At 43.7% G+C, this 19,999-nt stretch overlaps 1 protein-coding gene across 2 annotated transcripts in view; it reads left to right on the forward strand.

Annotated features, from left to right (window-relative positions):
* Window positions 1–19,999, forward strand: part of ttll4 (tubulin tyrosine ligase-like family, member 4) — a 49,994-nt gene that overhangs the window by 17,081 nt on the left and 12,914 nt on the right. Inside the window, exons 5-12 of one of the 2 annotated variants that reach the window (XM_071340722.1) lie at window positions 3,031–3,149; window positions 14,796–14,906; window positions 15,036–15,112; window positions 17,362–17,556; window positions 17,969–18,051; window positions 18,845–18,973; window positions 19,103–19,225; window positions 19,474–19,572. In XM_071340722.1, coding sequence (XP_071196823.1) covers window positions 3,031–3,149; window positions 14,796–14,906; window positions 15,036–15,112; window positions 17,362–17,556; window positions 17,969–18,051; window positions 18,845–18,973; window positions 19,103–19,225; window positions 19,474–19,572 — 936 coding nt within the window. The remainder of the gene's footprint in view (window positions 1–3,030; window positions 3,150–14,795; window positions 14,907–15,035; window positions 15,113–17,361; window positions 17,557–17,968; window positions 18,052–18,844; window positions 18,974–19,102; window positions 19,226–19,473; window positions 19,573–19,999) is intronic. The other variant, XM_071340723.1, reaches the window with a different exon arrangement.

Raw genomic sequence — 19,999 nt, forward strand, 5'->3', positions numbered from 1 at the left:
GTTGTCACACCACTGTGAATGACTGGTTGTCACACCACTGTGAATGACTGGTTGTCACACCACCGTGAATGACTGGTTGTCACACCACTGTGAATGACTGGTTGTCACACCACTGTGAATGGCTGGTTGTCACACCACTGTGAATGACTGGTTGTCACACCACTGTGAATGACTGGTTGTCACACCACTGTGAATGACTGGTTGTCACACCACTGTGAATGACTGGTTGTCACACCACTGTGAATGACTGGTTGTCACACCACTGTGAATGACTGGTTGTCACACCACTGTGAATGACTGGTTGTCACACCACTGTGAATGACTGGTTGTCACACCACTGTGAATGACTGGTTGTCACACCACTGTGAATGACTGGTTGTCACACCACTGTGAATGGCTGGTTGTCACACCACTGTGAATGGCTGGTTGTCACACCACCGTGAATGGCTGGTTGTCACACCACCGTGAATGACTGGTTGTCACACCACCGTGAATGGCTGGTTGTCACACCACCGTGAATGGCTGGTTGTCACACCACCGTGAATGACTGGTTGTCACACCACCGTGAATGACTGGTTGTCACACCACCGTGAATGACTGGTTGTCACACCACCGTGAATGACTGGTTGTCAGTGGCAGCCATCTCAATAATTGCTACATCCATCTTCTTGGCCCTTGGGTCTTTGTCCTGCCATTTTGCTTGTTTATTAAACAGTTGTAAGATTGTAGCCTGCGATGTGTCTGTATCACTTCTTCCTTGTGAAGAATTAGCGTTTTGCTTTTTTCATCATTGCTTCCTTATGGGCGTTTTGGATGGGTGTTCTTAAGGTGATTCCACAGGTTGGTGGTATTTTTAGATTTAGCCGTTGCTGACCCCGTGCTTACATCTTTATCACAAATAAGACACCTTGCTTTCCCTGGTGCCAATTCCATGTAATAGTCCCACACTGGTGCTCTGCTTTTTTCTGCCATCTGTAAAACACACACACACAGCTCTGAAGTGACAATGATACTGAAGAGTCTGCTTAGGAGACAAATACTCTCAACTGTTTGAATAAAAATAGAGTTTAAGTTACCTGTGATGAATGTTGAAAACAAAAACTGTAATTTCTATATGCAGGAAATCCTATTTTAATAATGGGCATGGTAAGAATTGACGACCAAAGTGCGAGTCATAATTCCCATGACACCTTCTAGCAAAATCTGAAAAGCGGTTCCTTCATTTATTCCATAGGATATTTTTAGATTCACTTAAAATAAGGTCTGTGTTTCGTGTAGGCTTACATCACCGTGCCAATTTTATAACTGTGTAGATATCCATAGGACAAGGTAACTCTGATCAATATTGGCTAAATATAAGCGAAGATAAAAACATTTGTAGAGTGGATTTATGAAAATATGTTGACAAACGTTACCTTATCCTAGTGAGATTTACACGGGTATCAAAACGTCGAGTTTAAGCGGTTTAAACCTGCACGAAACACAGACCTTATTTGAAGTAGATCAAGACATTCTCTATGGAAGACATGAACGGTAAAATAACGAAGGAACCCCTTTCAAATTCAGCCGCAAGTTATCACAGGAATTATAACGCGTCGACTATTTCTCTCTAAACCATATACCTTTGACTAATCCGGAAACTATCACCTCGAAAACAAAACGTTTATTCCGTTCCGTATTTTATCTAACGGGTGGCATCCATGAGTCTAAATATTCCTGTTACATTGCACGACCTTCAATGTTATGTCATAATTACATAAAATTCTGGCAAATTAGTTCGCAAAGAGCCAGGCGGCCCAAACTGTTGCATATACCCTGACTCTGCGTGCAATGAACGCAAGAGAAATGACACAATTTCACCTGGTTAATATTGCCTGCTAACCTGGATTACTTTTAGCTAAATATGCAGGTTTCAAAATATATACTTGTGTATTGATTATAAGAAAGGCATTGATGTTTATGGTTAAGTACACATTGGAGCAATGACAGCCATTGATTGATTGTTTTTTATAAGATAAGTTTAATGCTAGCTAGCAACTTACCTTAGCTTACTGCATTCGCGTAACAGGCAGGCTCCTCGTGGAGTGCAATGTAATCAGGTGTTAGAGCAGTGGACTAGTTAACTGTAAGGTTGCAAGATTGGATCCCCCGAGCTGACAAGGTTAAAAATCTGTCGTTCTGCCCCTAAACGAGGCAGGACGTTCCTAGGCCGTCATTGAAAATAAGAATGTGTTCTTAACTGACTTGCCTAGTTAAATAAAGGTGAAAAATAATAATAAGAAAATCGGCAAATCGGCGCCCAAAAATACCAATTTCCGATGGTATTGAAATCGGCCCTAATTAATCGGCCATTACGATTAATCGGTCGACCTCTAGTGTGTTCTAATGCCACTGTGTGTTACTGTGTGTTCTAATGCCACTGTGTGTTACTGTGTGTTACTGTGTGTTACTGTGTGTTCTAATGTCACTGTGTGTTACTGTGTGTTACTGTGTGTTCTAATGCCACTGTGTGTTACTGTGTGTTACTGTGTGTTACTGTGTGTTACTGTGTGTTCTAATGTCACTGTGTGTTACTGTGTGTTCTAATGCCACTGTGTGTTACTGTGTGTTCTAATGTCACTGTGTGTTACTGTGTGTTACTGTGTGTTCTAATGTCACTGTGTGTCACTGTGTGTTACTGTGTGTTCTAATGCCACTGTGTGTTACTGTGTGTTACAGTGTGTTACTGTGTGTTCTAATGCCACTGTGTGTTACAGTGTGTTACAGTGTGTTCTAATGTCACAGTGTGTTACTGTGTGTTCTAATGTCACTGTGTGTTACTGTGTGTTCTAATGCCACTGTGTGTCACTGTGTGTTACTGTGTGTTACAGTGTGTTCTAATGTCACTGTGTGTTACAGTGTGTTCTAATGCCACTGTGTGTTACTGTGTGTTATAATGCCACTGTGTGTTACTGTGTGTTACTGTGTATTCTAATGCCACTGTGTGTTACTGTGTGTTCTAATGCCACTGTGTGTTACTGTGTGTTCCAGTGTAGCAGATGAGGAGCAGATGAGCCCTGAGTTAGAGGAAGAGGTGAAGCCTGCTCTGATCCCCAGCATGTTCCCCCTCATCCCCCCTACACTGTACTTCAGCACTGCCAACCAGAGAGGTAGGACACCCCTTCACTGTGTTTCATAATGGTAGACTGCTCTATTCCCTATGTAGTGCTCTAGTGTAGAGAGGTAGGACACCCCTTCACTGTGTTTTATAATGGTAGACTGCTCTATTCCCTATGTAGTGCTCTAGTGTAGAGAGGTAGGACACCCCTTCACTGCGTTTTATAATGGTAGACTGCTTTAAGAGAGGTAGGACACCCCTTCACTGCGTTTTATAATGGTAGACTGCTTTAAGAGAGGTAGGACACCCCTTCACTGCGTTTTATAATGGTAGACTGCTTTAAGAGAGGTAGGACACCCCTTCACTGCGTTTTATAATGGTAGACTGCTCTATTCCCTATGTAGTGCTCCAGTGTAGAGAGGTAGGACACCCCTTCACTGCGTTTTATAATGGTAGACTGCTTTAAGAGAGGTAAGACACCCCTTCACTGCGTTTTATAATGGTAGACTGCTCTATTCCCTATGTAGTGCACTACTGTAGAGAGGTAGGACACTGCTTTACTGTGTTGACAAAGGTACACATGTTGAGATCAGAAGCCTAACATTGTGTACAACTTCCTCATCCTCCATGTAGTGATTGCTGCCCTCTAGTCCTATGGTACTGTAGTCCTAGTTGTAGCTGTGTTGTGTTGTGTAGTCCTACTTGTAGTTGTGTTGTGTAGTCCTACTTGTAGTTGTGTAGTCCTAGTTGTAGCTGTGTTGTGTAGTCCTACTTGTAGCTGCGTTGTGTAGTCCTAGTTGTAGCTGCGTTGTGTAGTCCTAGTTGTAGCTGTGTTGTGTAGTCCTAGTTGTAGCTGTGTAGTCCTACTTGTAGTTGTGTTGTGTAGTCCTACTTGTAGCTGTGTTGTGTAGTCCTAGTTGTAGCTGTGTTGTGTAGTCCTAGTTGTAGCTGCGTTGTGTAGTCCTAGTTGTAGCTGTGTTGTGTAGTCCTAGTTGTAGCTGCGTTGTGTAGTCCTACTTGTAGCTGTGTTGTGTAGTCCTACTTGTAGCTGCGTTGTGTAGTCCTAGTTGTAGCTGCGTTGTGTAGTCCTAGTTGTAGCTGTGTTGTGTAGTCCTAGTTGTAGCTGCGTTGTGTAGTCCTAGTTGTAGCTGCGTTGTGTAGTCCTAGTTGTAGCTGCGTTGTGTAGTCCTAGTTGTAGCTGCGTTGTGTAGTCCTAGTTGTAGCTGCGTTGTGTAGTCCTAGTTGTAGCTGCGTTGTATAGTCCTAGTTGTAGCTGCGTTGTGTAGTCCTAGTTGTAGCTGCGTTGTGTAGTTCTAGTTGTAGCTGCGTTGTGTAGTCCTAGTTGTAGCTGCGTTGTGTAGTTCTAGTTGTAGCTGCGTTGTGTAGTTCTAGTTGTAGCTGTGTTGTGTAGTTCTAGTTGTAGCTGTGTAGTTCTAGTTGTAGCTGTGTAGTCCTAGTTGTAGCTGTGTAGTCCTGGTTGTAGCTGTGTTGTGTAGTCCTAGTTGTAGCTGTGTTGTGTAGTTCTAGTTGTAGCTGTGTAGTTCTAGTTGTAGCTGTGTAGTCCTAGTTGTAGCTGTGTTGTGTAGTCCTAGTTATAGCTGTGTTGTGTAGTCCTAGTTGTAGCTGTGTTGTGTAGTCCTAGTTGTAGCTGTGTTGTGTAGTCCTAGTTGTAGCTGCGTTGTGTAGTCCTAGTTGTAGCTGCGTTGTGTAGTCCTAGTTGTAGCTGTGTTGTGTAGTCCTAGTTGTAGCTGCGTTGTGTAGTCCTAGTTGTAGCTGCGTTGTGTAGTCCTAGTTGTAGCTGCGTTGTGTAGTCCTAGTTGTAGCTGCGTTGTGTAGTCCTAGTTGTAGCTGCGTTGTGTAGTCCTAGTTGTAGCTGCGTTGTGTAGTCCTAGTTGTAGCTGCGTTGTGTAGTCCTAGTTGTAGCTGCGTTGTGTAGTCCTAGTTGTAGCTGCGTTGTGTAGTCCTAGTTGTAGCTGCGTTGTGTAGTCCTAGTTGTAGCTGCGTTGTGTAGTCCTAGTTGTAGCTGCGTTGTGTAGTCCTAGTTGTAGCTGCGTTGTGTAGCTGCGTTGTGTAGTCCTAGTTGTAGCTGCGTTGTGTAGTCCTAGTTGTAGCTGCGTTGTGTAGTCCTAGTTGTAGCTGCGTTGTGTAGTCCTAGTTGTAGCTGCGTTGTGTAGTCCTAGTTGTAGCTGCGTTGTGTAGTCCTAGTTGTAGCTGCGTTGTGTAGTCCTAGTTGTAGCTGCGTTGTGTAGTCCTAGTTGTAGCTGCGTTGTGTTGTATAGTCCTGTAGTCCTAGTTGTAGCTGTGTTGTGTAGTCCTAGTTGTAGCTGCGTTGTGTAGTCCTAGTTGTAGCTGTGTTGTGTTGTATAGTCCTGTAGTCCTAGTTGTAGCTGCGTTGTGTAGTCTTAGTTGTAGCTGCGTTGTGTAGTCTTAGTTGTAGCTGCGTTGTGTAGTCTTAGTTGTAGCTGCGTTGTGTAGTCCTAGTTGTAGCTGCGTTGTGTAGTCCTAGTTGTAGCTGTTGTATTGTCCTTTAGTCCTAGTTGTAGCTGTGTTGTATTGTGTAGTTGTAGCTGTGTTATTTTGTAGTTGTAGCTGTGTGTTATTGTGTAGCTGTGTGTTATTGTGTAGCTGTGTGTTATTGTGTAGTTGTAGCTATGTTGTTGTCCTAGTTGTAGCTATGTTGTTGTCCTAGTTGTAGCTATGTTGTTGTGTAGTTGTAGCTGTGTTATTGTGTAGTTGTAGCTGTGTGTTATTGTGTTGTTGTAGCTGTGTGTTATTGTCCTAGTTGTAGCTGTGTGTTATTGTCCTAGTTGTAGCTGTGTGTTATTGTCCTAGTTGTAGCTGTGTGTTATTGTGTTGTTGTAGCTGTGTGTTATTGTCCTAGTTGTAGCTGTATTGTGTAGTTGTAGCTGTGTAGTTGTAGCTGCGTTGTGTAGTCTTAGTTGTAGCTGCGTTGTGTAGTCCTAGTTGTAGCTGCGTTGTGTAGTCCTAGTTGTAGCTGTTGTATTGTCCTTTAGTCCTAGTTGTAGCTGTGTTGTATTGTGTAGTTGTAGCTGTGTTATTTTGTAGTTGTAGCTGTGTGTTATTGTGTAGCTGTGTGTTATTGTGTAGCTGTGTGTTATTGTGTAGTTGTAGCTATGTTGTTGTCCTAGTTGTAGCTATGTTGTTGTCCTAGTTGTAGCTATGTTGTTGTGTAGTTGTAGCTGTGTTATTGTGTAGTTGTAGCTGTGTGTTATTGTGTTGTTGTAGCTGTGTGTTATTGTCCTAGTTGTAGCTGTGTGTTATTGTCCTAGTTGTAGCTGTGTGTTATTGTCCTAGTTGTAGCTGTGTGTTATTGTGTTGTTGTAGCTGTGTGTTATTGTCCTAGTTGTAGCTGTATTGTGTAGTTGTAGCTGTGTAGTTGTAGCTGTAGCGTGCAGCTGTATTGTGTAGGTGTAGCTGTATTGTGCAGCTGTATTGTGTAGCTGTAGCGTGCAGCTGTATTGTGTAGGTGCAGCTGTATTGTGTAGTTGTAGCTGTGGTATTGTGTAGATGTAGCTGTGGTATTGTGTAGATGTAGCTGTGGTATTGTGTAGTTGTAGCTGTGGTATTGTGTAGTTGTAACTGTGTTATTGTGTAGATGCAGCTGTATTGTGTAGTTGTAGATGTGGTATTGTGTAGATGTAGCTGTATTGTGTAGTTGCAGCTGTGGTATTGTGTAGTTGCAGCTGTATCGTGTAGTTGTAGCTGTGTTGTGTAGTCCTAGTTGTAGCTGTGTTGTGTAGTCCTAGTTGTAGCTGTGTTGTGTAGTCCTAGTTGTAGCTGTGTTGTGTAGTCCTAGTTGTAGCTGTGTTGTGTAGTCCTAGTTGTAGCTGCGTTGTGTAGTCCTAGTTGTAGCTACGTTGTGTAGTCCTAGTTGTAGCTGCGTTGTGTAGTCCTAGTTGTAGCTGCGTTGTGTAGTCCTAGTTGTAGCTGCGTTGTGTAGTCCTAGTTGTAGCTGCGTTGTGTAGTCCTAGTTGTAGCTGCGTTGTGTAGTCCTAGTTGTAGCTGCGTTGTGTAGTCCTAGTTGTAGCTGCGTTGTGTAGTCCTAGTTGTAGCTGCGTTGTGTAGTCCTAGTTGTAGCTGCGTTGTGTAGTCCTAGTTGTAGCTGCGTTGTGTAGTTCTAGTTGTAGCTGCGTTGTGTAGTCCTAGTTGTAGCTGCGTTGTGTAGTCCTAGTTGTAGCTGCGTTGTGTTGTATAGTCCTGTAGTCCTAGTTGTAGCTGTGTTGTGTAGTCCTAGTTGTAGCTGCGTTGTGTAGTCTTAGTTGTAGCTGCGTTGTGTAGTCTTAGTTGTAGCTGCGTTGTATTGTGTAGTCCTAGTTGTAGCTGTGTTGTGTAGTCTTAGTTGTAGCTGCGTTGTGTAGTCCTAGTTGTAGCTGCGTTGTGTAGTCCTAGTTGTAGCTGTTGTATTGTCCTTTACATTTACATTTACATTTAAGTCATTTAGCAGACGCTCTTATCCAGAGCGACTTACAAATTGGTGCATTCACCTTATGACATCCAGTGGAACGGCCACTTTAGTAGCTGTGTTGTATTTGTATAGTTGTAGCTGTGTTATTTTGTAGTTGTAGCTGTGTGTTATTGTGTAGCTGTGTGTTATTGTGTAGTTGTAGCTATGTTGTTGTCCTAGTTGTAGCTATGTTGTTGTCCTAGTTGTAGCTATGTTGTTGTCCTAGTTGTAGCTGTGTTATTGTGTAGTTGTAGCTGTGTGTTATTGTGTTGTTGTAGCTGTGTGTTATTGTCCTAGTTGTAGCTGTGTGTTATTGTCCTAGTTGTAGCTGTGTGTTATTGTCCTAGTTGTAGCTGTGTGTTATTGTCCTAGTTGTAGCTGTGTGTTATTGTGTTGTTGTAGCTGTGTGTTATTGTCCTAGTTGTAGCTGTATTGTGTAGTTGTAGCTGTGTAGTTGTAGCTGTAGCGTGCAGCTGTATTGTGTAGGTGTAGCTGTATTGTGCAGCTGTAGCGTGCAGCTGTATTGTGTAGGTGCAGCTGTATTGTGTAGTTGTAGCTGTGGTATTGTGTAGATGTAGCTGTGGTATTGTGTAGATGTAGCTGTATTGTGTAGTTGTAGCTGTGGTATTGTGTAGTTGTAACTGTGGTATTGTGTAGTTGCAGCTGTATTGTGTAGTTGTAGCTGTGGTATTGTGTAGATGTAGCTGTATTGTGTAGTTGCAGCTGTGGTATTGTGTAGTTGCAGCTGTATCGTGTAGTTGTAGCTGTGTTGTGTAGTCCTAGTTGTAGCTGTGTTGTGTAGTCCTAGTTGTAGCTGTGTTGTGTAGTCCTAGTTGTAGCTGCGTTGTGTAGTCCTAGTTGTAGCTGCGTTGTGTAGTCCTAGTTGTAGCTGCGTTGTGTAGTCCTAGTTGTAGCTGCATTGTGTAGTCCTAGTTGTAGCTGCGTTGTGTAGTCCTAGTTGTAGCTGCGTTGTGTAGTTCTAGTTGTAGCTGCGTTGTGTAGTTCTAGTTGTAGCTGCGTTGTGTAGTTCTAGTTGTAGCTGTGTAGTTCTAGTTGTAGCTGTGTAGTCCTAGTTGTAGCTGTGTAGTCCTAGTTGTAGCTGTGTTGTGTAGTTCTAGTTTTAGCTGTGTAGTTCTAGTTGTAGCTGTGTAGTCCTAGTTGTAGCTGTGTTGTGTAGTCCTAGTTGTAGCTGTGTTGTGTAGTCCTAGTTGTAGCTGTGTTGTGTAGTCCTAGTTGTAGCTGTGTTGTGTAGTCCTAGTTGTAGCTGTGTTGTGTAGTCCTAGTTGTAGCTGTGTTGTGTAGTCCTAGTTGTAGCTGTGTTGTGTAGTCCTAGTTGTAGCTGCGTTGTGTAGTCCTAGTTGTAGCTGCGTTGTGTAGTCCTAGTTGTAGCTGCGTTGTGTAGTCCTAGTTGTAGCTGCGTTGTGTAGTCCTAGTTGTAGCTGCGTTGTGTAGTCCTAGTTGTAGCTGCGTTATGTAGTCCTAGTTGTAGCTGCGTTGTGTAGTCTTAGTTGTAGCTGCGTTGTGTAGTCCTAGTTGTAGCTGCGTTGTGTAGTTTTAGTTGTAGCTGCGTTGTGTAGTCTTAGTTGTAGCTGCGTTGTGTAGTCTTAGTTGTAGCTGCGTTGTGTAGTCTTAGTTGTAGCTGCGTTGTGTAGTCCTAGTTGTAGCTGGGTTGTGTAGTCCTAGTTGTAGCTGCGTTGTGTAGTCCTAGTTGTAGCTGCGTTGTGTAGTCCTAGTTGTAGCTGCGTTGTGTAGTCCTAGTTGTAGCTGCGTTGTGTAGTCCTAGTTGTAGCTGCGTTGTGTAGTCCTAGTTGTAGCTGCGTTGTGTAGTCCTAGTTGTAGCTGCGTTGTGTAGTCCTAGTTGTAGCTGCGTTGTGTAGTCCTAGTTGTAGCTGCGTTGTGTAGTCCTAGTTGTAACTGCGTTGTGTAGTCCTAGTTGTAGCTGCGTTGTGTAGTCCTAGTTGTAGCTGCGTTGTGTAGTTCTAGTTGTAGCTGCGTTGTGTAGTCCTAGTTGTAGCTGCGTTGTGTAGTCCTAGTTGTAGCTGCGTTGTGTTGTATAGTCCTGTAGTCCTAGTTGTAGCTGTGTTGTGTAGTCCTAGTTGTAGCTGCGTTGTGTAGTCTTAGTTGTAGCTGCGTTGTGTAGTCTTAGTTGTAGCTGCGTTGTATTGTGTAGTCCTAGTTGTAGCTGTGTTGTGTAGTCTTAGTTGTAGCTGCGTTGTGTAGTCCTAGTTGTAGCTGCGTTGTGTAGTCCTAGTTGTAGCTGTTGTATTGTCCTTTACATTTACATTTACATTTAAGTCATTTAGCAGACGCTCTTATCCAGAGCGACTTACAAATTGGTGCATTCACCTTATGACATCCAGTGGAACGGCCACTTTAGTAGCTGTGTTGTATTTGTATAGTTGTAGCTGTGTTATTTTGTAGTTGTAGCTGTGTGTTATTGTGTAGCTGTGTGTTATTGTGTAGTTGTAGCTATGTTGTTGTCCTAGTTGTAGCTATGTTGTTGTCCTAGTTGTAGCTATGTTGTTGTCCTAGTTGTAGCTGTGTTATTGTGTAGTTGTAGCTGTGTGTTATTGTGTTGTTGTAGCTGTGTGTTATTGTCCTAGTTGTAGCTGTGTGTTATTGTCCTAGTTGTAGCTGTGTGTTATTGTCCTAGTTGTAGCTGTGTGTTATTGTCCTAGTTGTAGCTGTGTGTTATTGTGTTGTTGTAGCTGTGTGTTATTGTCCTAGTTGTAGCTGTATTGTGTAGTTGTAGCTGTGTAGTTGTAGCTGTAGCGTGCAGCTGTATTGTGTAGGTGTAGCTGTATTGTGCAGCTGTAGCGTGCAGCTGTATTGTGTAGGTGCAGCTGTATTGTGTAGTTGTAGCTGTGGTATTGTGTAGATGTAGCTGTGGTATTGTGTAGATGTAGCTATATTGTGTAGTTGTAGCTGTGGTATTGTGTAGTTGTAACTGTGGTATTGTGTAGTTGCAGCTGTATTGTGTAGTTGTAGCTGTGGTATTGTGTAGATGTAGCTGTATTGTGTAGTTGCAGCTGTGGTATTGTGTAGTTGCAGCTGTATCGTGTAGTTGTAGCTGTGTTGTGTAGTCCTAGTTGTAGCTGTGTTGTGTAGTCCTAGTTGTAGCTGTGTTGTGTAGTCCTAGTTGTAGCTGCGTTGTGTAGTCCTAGTTGTAGCTGCGTTGTGTAGTCCTAGTTGTAGCTGCGTTGTGTAGTCCTAGTTGTAGCTGCGTTGTGTAGTCCTAGTTGTAGCTGCGTTGTGTAGTCCTAGTTGTAGCTGCTTTGTGTAGTTCTAGTTGTAGCTGCGTTGTGTAGTTCTAGTTGTAGCTGCGTTGTGTAGTTCTAGTTGTAGCTGTGTTGTGTAGTTCTAGTTGTAGCTGTGTAGTTCTAGTTGTAGCTGTGTAGTCCTAGTTGTAGCTGTGTAGTCCTAGTTGTAGCTGTGTTGTGTAGTTCTAGTTTTAGCTGTGTAGTTCTAGTTGTAGCTGTGTAGTCCTAGTTGTAGCTGTGTTGTGTAGTCCTAGTTGTAGCTGTGTTGTGTAGTCCTAGTTGTAGCTGTGTTGTGTAGTCCTAGTTGTAGCTGTGTTGTGTAGTCCTAGTTGTAGCTGTGTTGTGTAGTCCTAGTTGTAGCTGTGTTGTGTAGTCCTAGTTGTAGCTGTGTTGTGTAGTCCTAGTTGTAGCTGCGTTGTGTAGTCCTAGTTGTAGCTGCGTTGTGTAGTCCTAGTTGTAGCTGCGTTGTGTAGTCCTAGTTGTAGCTGCGTTGTGTAGTCCTAGTTGTAGCTGCGTTGTGTAGTCCTAGTTGTAGCTGCGTTGTGTAGTCCTAGTTGTAGCTGCGTTATGTAGTCCTAGTTGTAGCTGCGTTGTGTAGTCTTAGTTGTAGCTGCGTTGTGTAGTCCTAGTTGTAGCTGCGTTGTGTAGTTTTAGTTGTAGCTGCGTTGTGTAGTCTTAGTTGTAGCTGCGTTGTGTAGTCTTAGTTGTAGCTGCGTTGTGTAGTCTTAGTTGTAGCTGCGTTGTGTAGTCCTAGTTGTAGCTGGGTTGTGTAGTCCTAGTTGTAGCTGCGTTGTGTAGTCCTAGTTGTAGCTGCGTTGTGTAGTCCTAGTTGTAGCTGCGTTGTGTAGTCCTAGTTGTAGCTGCGTTGTGTAGTCCTAGTTGTAGCTGCGTTGTGTAGTCCTAGTTGTAGCTGCGTTGTGTAGTCCTAGTTGTAGCTGCGTTGTGTAGTCCTAGTTGTAGCTGCGTTGTGTAGTCCTAGTTGTAGCTGCGTTGTGTAGTCCTAGTTGTAGCTGCGTTGTGTAGTCCTAGTTGTAGCTGCGTTGTGTAGTCCTAGTTGTAGCTGCGTTGTGTAGTCCTAGTTGTAGCCGCGTTGTGTAGTCCTAGTTGTAGCCGCGTTGTGTAGTCCTAGTTGTAGCTGCGTTGTGTAGTCCTAGTTGTAGCTGCGTTGTGTAGTCCTAGTTGTAGCTGCGTTGTGTAGTCCTAGTTGTAGCTGTATTGTGTAGTCCTAGTTGTAGCTGCGTTGTGTAGTCCTAGTTGTAGCTGCGTTGTGTTGTATAGTCCTGTACTCCTAGTTGTAGCTGTGTTGTGTAGTCCTAGTTGTAGCTGTGTTGTGTTGTGTAGTCCTACTTGTAGCTGCGTTGTGTAGTCCTACTTGTAGCTGCGTTGTGTAGTCCTAGTTGTAGCTGGGTTGTGTTGTATAGTCCTGTAGTCCTAGTTGTAGCTGTGTTGTGTAGTCCTAGTTGTAGCTGCGTTGTGTAGTCCTAGTTGTAGCTGGGTTGTGTTGTATAGTCCTGTAGTCCTAGTTGTAGCTGTGTTGTGTAGTCCGAGTTGTAGCTGTGTTGTGTAGTCCTAGTTGTAGCTGTGTTGTGTAGTCCTAGTTGTAGCTGTGTTGTGTAGTCCTAGTTGTAGCTGCGTTGTGTAGTCCTAGTTGTAGCTGGGTTGTGTTGTATAGTCCTGTAGTCCTAGTTTTAGCTGTGTTGTGTAGTCCGAGTTGTAGCTGTGTTGTGTAGTCCTAGTTGTAGCTGTGTTGTGTAGTCCGAGTTGTAGCTGTGTTGTGTAGTCCTAGTTGTAGCTGTGTTGTGTAGTCCTAGTTGTAGTTGTGTAGTCCTAGTTGTAGCTGTGTTGTGTAGTCCTAGTTGTAGCTGTGTTGTGTAGTCCTAGTTGTAGCTGTGTTGTGTAGTCCTAGTTGTAGCTGCGTTGTGTAGTCCTAGTTGTAGCTGTGTTGTGTAGTCCTAGTTGTAGCTGTGTTGTGTAGTCCTAGTTGTAGCTGTGTTGTGTAGTCCTAGTTGTAGCTGTGTTGTGTAGTCCTAGTTGTAGCTGCGTTGTGTAGTCTTAGTTGTAGCTGCGTTGTGTAGTCCTAGTTGTAGCTGCGTTGTGTAGTTTTAGTTGTAGCTGCGTTGTGTAGTCTTAGTTGTAGCTGCGTTGTGTAGTCTTAGTTGTAGCTGCGTTGTGTAGTCTTAGTTGTAGCTGCGTTGTGTAGTCCTAGTTGTAGCTGGGTTGTGTAGTCCTAGTTGTAGCTGCGTTGTGTAGTCCTAGTTGTAGCTGCGTTGTGTAGTCCTAGTTGTAGCTGCGTTGTGTAGTCCTAGTTGTAGCTGCGTTGTGTAGTCCTAGTTGTAGCTGCGTTGTGTAGTCCTAGTTGTAGCTGCGTTGTGTAGTCCTAGTTGTAGCTGCGTTGTGTAGTCCTAGTTGTAGCTGCGTTGTGTAGTCCTAGTTGTAGCTGCGTTGTGTAGTCCTAGTTGTAGCTGCGTTGTGTAGTCCTAGTTGTAGCTGCGTTGTGTAGTCCTAGTTGTAGCCGCGTTGTGTAGTCTTAGTTGTAGCTGCGTTGTGTAGTCTTAGTTGTAGCTGCGTTGTGTAGTCCTAGTTGTAGCTGCGTTGTATTGTGTAGTCCTAGTTGTAGCTGTTGTATTGTCCTTTAGTCCTAGTTGTAGCTGTGTTGTATTGTGTAGTCCTAGTTGTAGCTGTTGTATTGTCCTTTAGTCCTAGTTGTAGCTGTGTTGTATTGTGTAGTTGTAGCTGTGTTATTTTTTAGTTGTAGCTGTGTGTTATTGTGTAGCTGTGTGTTATTGTGTAGCTGTGTGTTATTGTGTAGTTGTAGCTATGTTGTTGTCCTAGTTGTAGCTATGTTGTTGTCCTAGTTGTAGCTATGTTGTTGTGTAGTTGTAGCTGTGTTATTGTGTAGTTGTAGCTGTGTTATTGTGTAGTTGTAGCTGTGTGTTATTGTGTTGTTGTAGCTGTGTGTTATTGTCCTAGTTGTAGCTGTGTGTTATTGTCCTAGTTGTAGCTGTGTGTTATTGTCCTAGTTGTAGCTGTGTGTTATTGTGTTGTTGTAGCTGTGTGTTATTGTCCTAGTTGTAGCTGTATTGTGTAGTTGTAGCTGTGTAGTTGTAGCTGTAGCGTGCAGCTGTATTGTGTAGGTGTAGCTGTATTGTGCAGCTGTATTGTGTAGCTGTAGCGTGCAGCTGTATTGTGTAGGTGCAGCTGTATTGTGTAGTTGTAGCGGTGGTATTGTGTAGTTGCAGCTGTATTGTGTAGTTGTAGCTGTGGTATTGTGTAGTTGCAGCTGTATTGTGTAGTTGTAGCTGTGGTATTGTGTAGTTGCAGCTGTATTGTGTAGTTGTAACTGTGGTATTGTGTAGTTGTAACTGTGGTATTGTGTAGTTGCAGCTGTATTGTGTAGTTGTAGCTGTGGTATTGTGTAGTTGCAGCTGTATTGTGTAGTTACAGCTGTATTGTGTAGTTGTAGTTGTGGTATTGTGTAGTTGCAGCTGTATTGTGTAGTTGTAGCTGTGGTATTGTGTAGTTGCAGCTGTATTGTGTAGCTGTAGCTGTGGTATTGTGTAGTTGCAGCTGTATTGTGTAGTTGTAGCTGTGGTATTGTGTAGGTGCAGCTGTATTGTGTAGTTGTAGCTGTGGTATTGTGTAGTTGCAGCTGTATTGTGTAGTTGTAGCTGTGGTATTGTGTAGTTGCAGCTGTATTGTGTAGTTGTAGCTGTGGTATTGTGTAGTTGCAGCTGTATTGTGTAGTTGTAGCTGTGGTATTGTGTAGTTGCAGCTGTATTGTGTAGTTGTAGCTGTGGTATTGTGTAGTTGCAGCTGTATTGTGTAGTTGTAGCTGTGGTATTGTGTAGTTGTAGCTGTATTGTGTAGTTGTAGCTGTGGTATTGTGTAGATGTAGCTGTATTGTGTAGTTGCAGCTGTATTGTGTAGTTGCAGCTGTATTGTGTAGCTGTAGCTGTGGTATTGTGTGTTTCAGTGGAGTCCCTGCCACCAGAACAGAGGAAGCTTCTCAAATGGAAGATGAGCACTGTGACTCCCACTGTGGTCAAACACACCATCGCCAGGTCACACTTCAAAGTCACTCAGAGTGAGTTTACTTCTTCTTTATACTCCTCGAACTTGTTTTTTTACTTATTACCTATTGAATTAGAAAAATATCAATTTGTGTTGATATTTGTGTGAAATGAAACATTGAAACAATGTATTGTTGTTGCAGATAGTCATGATTGGCTTGGCTGCTGGGGTCACCATATGAAATCGCCTGGATTCAAGGCCATCAGGGAATACCAGAAGGTAAGAGGAGGCAGGACTGGACAAAAACTAGCCTGGTCCCACGTCTGTTTGTCCCAGCACAAACCGATATAGTACCAGGCTAGACAAGAGCAGCAACCCAGGGCTGTAGACAGCACAAACCGATATGGGACCAGGCTAGACAAGAGCAGTAGCCCAGGGCTGTAGACAGCACAAACCACTATGGGACCAGGCTAGACAAGAGCAGTAGCCCAGGGCTGTAGACAGCACAAACCGATATAGGACCAGGCTAGACAAGAGCAGTAGCCCAGGGCTGTAGACAGCACAAACCACTATGGGACCAGGCTAGACAAGAGCAGTAGCCCAGGGCTGTAGACAGCACAAACCACTATGGGACCAGGCTAGACAAGAGCAGCAGCCCAGGGCTGTAGACAGCACAAACCGATATAGGACCAGGCTAGACAAGAGCAGTAGCCCAGGGCTGTAGACAGCACAAACCGATATGGGACCAGGCTAGACAAGAGCACCAGCCCAGGGCTGTAGACAGCACAAACCGATATGGGACCAGGCTAGACAAGAGCAGTAGCCCAGGGCTGTAGACAGCACAAACCGATATAGTACCAGGCTAGACAAGAGCACCAGCCTTCTTGTCCTAAAAATAATATATGTCCATCTACCCTATGGGCCTCTGTCTTTGGCCTTTGTACTTATGTTTAGCTTAGTGTGCTCTTTGGTATGTTTGCCCTTATTTAGGATCAGCAGACGATGTGTCCCTTCTAACATTAGTGTGTCCAGCTGTCCTATACGTCTATGTGTCGCCTTCTCCTCCTGTGGTCTGATGTACACATGTATATCTGTCCCTATGTGTACCATTTACTCCCACATTGGTCGCACTGGTTTGAGCTGGATATTCTACCTGGTCACCTAAAACAGTCAAGTACATTGTCCTCATGATTCCTGTAAGTGTCTGCCGCTGTGTCTTCCTGTTTCACTGGGGGTCGTCTATTGTAATGAGTGAGCCACTCGACCCCCCCCCCCCCCCCCGTAACAATTGTATAACATTTAAAAAATGCATTTCAAGAGAAGATAGTCTCAGCTTTCTGTAGGTATAAATCTGTCTAAAGGATCATTATTGAACTCCAAGCACACCAAGTTGTGCATCGTATAGCTTCCTCAGGCACTAATTTGAAGTCGGCCTGTATATGTATAAGGGTTTATGTTAGCTGGGCTCCCGAGTGGCGCAGCCGTCTCTAAGGCTCAGTGAAAGAGGCGTCACTATAGTACCTGGTTCAAATCCAGGCTGTATCACATCCGGCCGTGATTGTGTGTCCCCATAGGGCGGCACACAGCGCCGTCCGGGTTTTTACCGGAGTAGGACGTCATTGTAAAATAAAGAATTTGTTCTTAACTGACTTGCCTAGTTTAAATAAAGGTGAAATAAAAACATCTAAAAATAAATACATAAAAATAATAATAAAAAATAAAATAAATAAATAAAATAATAAATAAATAAAAATATCAGTCTAGTGTGTGTATATGTAAATCATTGAATTCATCTATTTTGAACAAAACATTTAATAAATAAATAGCCTAATTGTCAGACAAAAATGAATGACAATCACTTGATTAGCTTGCATGTCAAAAAAATATGTCTTGAATCCTGCATTTCTACTTGTTAGATGTAACATCTTTGTTCATTGAAAAGCATCTCACTGGTCTCTATTTGATTCCTTTAATAAAGAAAGGAAGGAAGATTTGGAAGATTCAAATATATTTCTGTTATGTGACGCTGCTAAAACATGGTTATTTGGTGCCACCACTGGGGGTCGTCTATTGTAATGAGTGAGCCAGGTCACACATCTTGCTGCTGTGATGGCACACTGTGGAATTTCACCCAGTAGATATGGGAGTTTATCAAAATTGGATTTGTTTTCAAATTCTTTGTGGGTCTGTGTAATCTGAGGGAAATATGTGTCTCTAATATGGTCATACATTGGGCAGGAGGTTAGGAAGTGCAGCTCAGTTTCCACCTCATTTTGTGGGCAGTGAGCACATAGCCTGTCTTCTCTTGAGAGCCATGTCTGCCTACGGCGGCCTTTCTCAATAGCAAGGCTATGCTCACTGAGTCTGTACATAGTCAAAGCTTTCCTTAAGTTTGGGTCAGTCACAGTGGTCAGGTAATCTGCTTAGGGCCAAATAGCATTCTAGTTTGCTCTGTTTTTTTTGTTAATTCTCTCTCTGTCTCTCTCGCTCTTTCTCTGTCTCTTTCTCTCTGTCTGTCTCCTTTTCAGTTGAACCACTTCCCCGGCTCGTTCCAGATCGGTCGTAAGGACCGTCTGTGGAGGAACCTGTCTAAGATGCAGGCTCAGTTTGGTAAGAGGGAGTTCAGTTTCTTCCCTCGCTCCTTCGTTCTTCCTCAGGACGTCAAGCTGCTGAAGAAGGCCTGGGAGGACAGTGGTAGCAGGCAGAAATGGATCATCAAACCGGTAGGTGGATAGTAGACTTAAAATTGAGGCTGTGTCTGAAATAGACAAAAGTAGTGCACTATATAGGGAAAAGGGTGCCATAGGGCTCTGGTCTAAAGTAGTGCACTATATAGGGAATAGGGTGCCATAGGGCTCTCGTCTAAAGTAGTGCACTATATAGGGAATAGGGTTCCATAGGGCTCTGGTCTAAAGTAGTGCACTATATAGGGAATAGGGCTCTGGTCTAAAGTAGTGCACTATATAGGGAATAGGGTGGAATTGGGGACATAGCCTTGGTGTGTCTTCTGAAGGGGATGAATTGGGATGTTTATTAGTACTGTATGTAGAGTGAGACAAGCTTTTAGTCTTGTTCAATGTAATAACATAGTATAAATCCCTCTCATGGTGTATTCCCTCTCTCTCTCTCCTGTAGCCTGCGTCTGCTCGGGGTATTGGGATCCAGGTTATTCACAAGTGGAGTCAGATGCCACGGAAGAGACCACTCCTGGTGCAGAAGTACGTCCGCTGCCTCGGAATGACAAACATTTCTTCTAGTGTGAATATGATTGTAGCCTGGTCCCAGATCTCTTTGTGTTGTCTTGCCAGCCTCGGCCCATTGGGACCAGGCTACTGTGAATATGATTGTAGCCTGGTCCCAGATCTCTTTGTGTTGTCTTGCCAGCCTCGGCCCATTGGGACCAGGCTAGTGTGAATATGATTGTAGCCTAGTCCCAGATCTCTTTGTGTTGTCTTGCCAGCCTCGGCCCATTGGGACCAGGCTAGTGTGAATATGATTGTAGCCTGGTCCCAGATCTCTTTGTGTTGTCTTGCCAGCCTCGGCCCATTGGGACCAGGCTAGTGTGAATATGATTGTAGCCTGGTCCCAGATCTCTTTGTGTTGTCTTGCCAGCCTCGGCCCATTGGGACCAGGCTAGTGTGAATATGATTGTAGCCTGGTCCCAGATCTCTTTGTGTTGTCTTGCCAGCCTCGGCCCATTGGGACCAGGCTAGTGTGAATATGATTGTAGCCTGGTCCCAGATCGGTTTGTGTTGTCTTGCCAGCCTCGGCCCATTGGGACCAGGCTAGTGTGAATATGATTGTAGCCTGGTCCCAGATCTCTTTGTGTTGTCTTGCCAGCCTCGGCCCATTGGGACCAGGCTAGTGTGAATATGATTGTAGCCTAGTCCCAGATCTCTTTGTGTTGTCTTGCCAGCCTGGTCCCATTGGGGAACTGAACTGGACAGGATTATGATAACAACGTACTATTGTCTCAAGATTTTTTCCTAACGTTGTTTTCTTGTATCTCAGGTATCTCCATAAGCCCTACCTCATCAGTGGGAATAAGTTTGACCTGCGTATCTATGTGTACGTGACGTCTTACGACCCGCTCCGTGTTTACATCTTCCAAGACGGACTCGTCCGGTTCGCCAGCGTCAAGTACGTCACCTGACCCTGTTTCGACGAATCATCTCCATCTTTTGATAATACAGTTTTGGTTGTGACTTCAGTTAAAGCCGGGAAAGGTTATAATGCTTTATAACTGATTTTGGGTGGTTTGTGCTGTAGGTATTCCTCTTCTGTGAAAAGCCTTAGCAACAAGTTCATGCACCTGACCAACTACAGCGTCAACAAGAAGAACTCAGACTATCAGAACAATGACAGTGACAAGACCTGCCAGGGACACAAGTGGTGAGAGCAAGGATGGGATGTGTTTTATGTTAGCATGTCACAAGGCTTTTTCATTGGACAGATGGACTAATGAGTGTGTGTGTGTGTATGTGTGTATGTGTGTATGTGTGTGTGTGTGTGTGTGTGTATGTGTGTATGTGTGTATGTGTGTGTGTGTGTGTGTGTGTGTGTGTGTGTGTGTGTGTGTGTGTGTGTGTGTGTGTGTGTGTGTGTGTGTGTGTGTGTGTGTGTGTGTGTGTGTGTGTCAGGGCTCTGAAGGCACTGTGGCACTACCTAGGCTCGAAGGGAGTTGACACTACGCTGATCTGGGAGGAGATTAAGGACATTGTCATCAAGACCATCATTGCGTAGGTCACAGAATTTAAATTCAACCCTTACACTGCCTTCTGAAAGTATTCATCCCCCTGGACTTATTCCACATTGTAGTGTTATAGCCTGAATTCAAAATGGATTACATAGATTTTTTCCCCCTCACCCATAATGACATCACAATACCCCAAAATGACATCACAATACTTCGTAATGACATCACAATACCCCATAATGACATCACAATACCCCATAATGACAAAGTGAAAACATGTTTTTTAATTTTTTTTCAAATGTATTGAAAATGAAATACAGAAATATCTAATTTACATAAGTATTTGCACCCTTGAGTCAATACATGTTATATTCACCTTTGGCAGCGATTATAGCTGTGATTCTTTCTGGGTAATGCTCTAAGAGCTTTGCACACCTGGATTGTACAATATTTTAACATCTTAAAAAAAT

The sequence above is a fragment of the Salvelinus alpinus genome, chromosome 14 (genome assembly GCF_045679555.1).
Source record: "Salvelinus alpinus chromosome 14, SLU_Salpinus.1, whole genome shotgun sequence".
NCBI classification, from domain to species: Eukaryota; Metazoa; Chordata; class Actinopteri; order Salmoniformes; family Salmonidae; genus Salvelinus; species Salvelinus alpinus.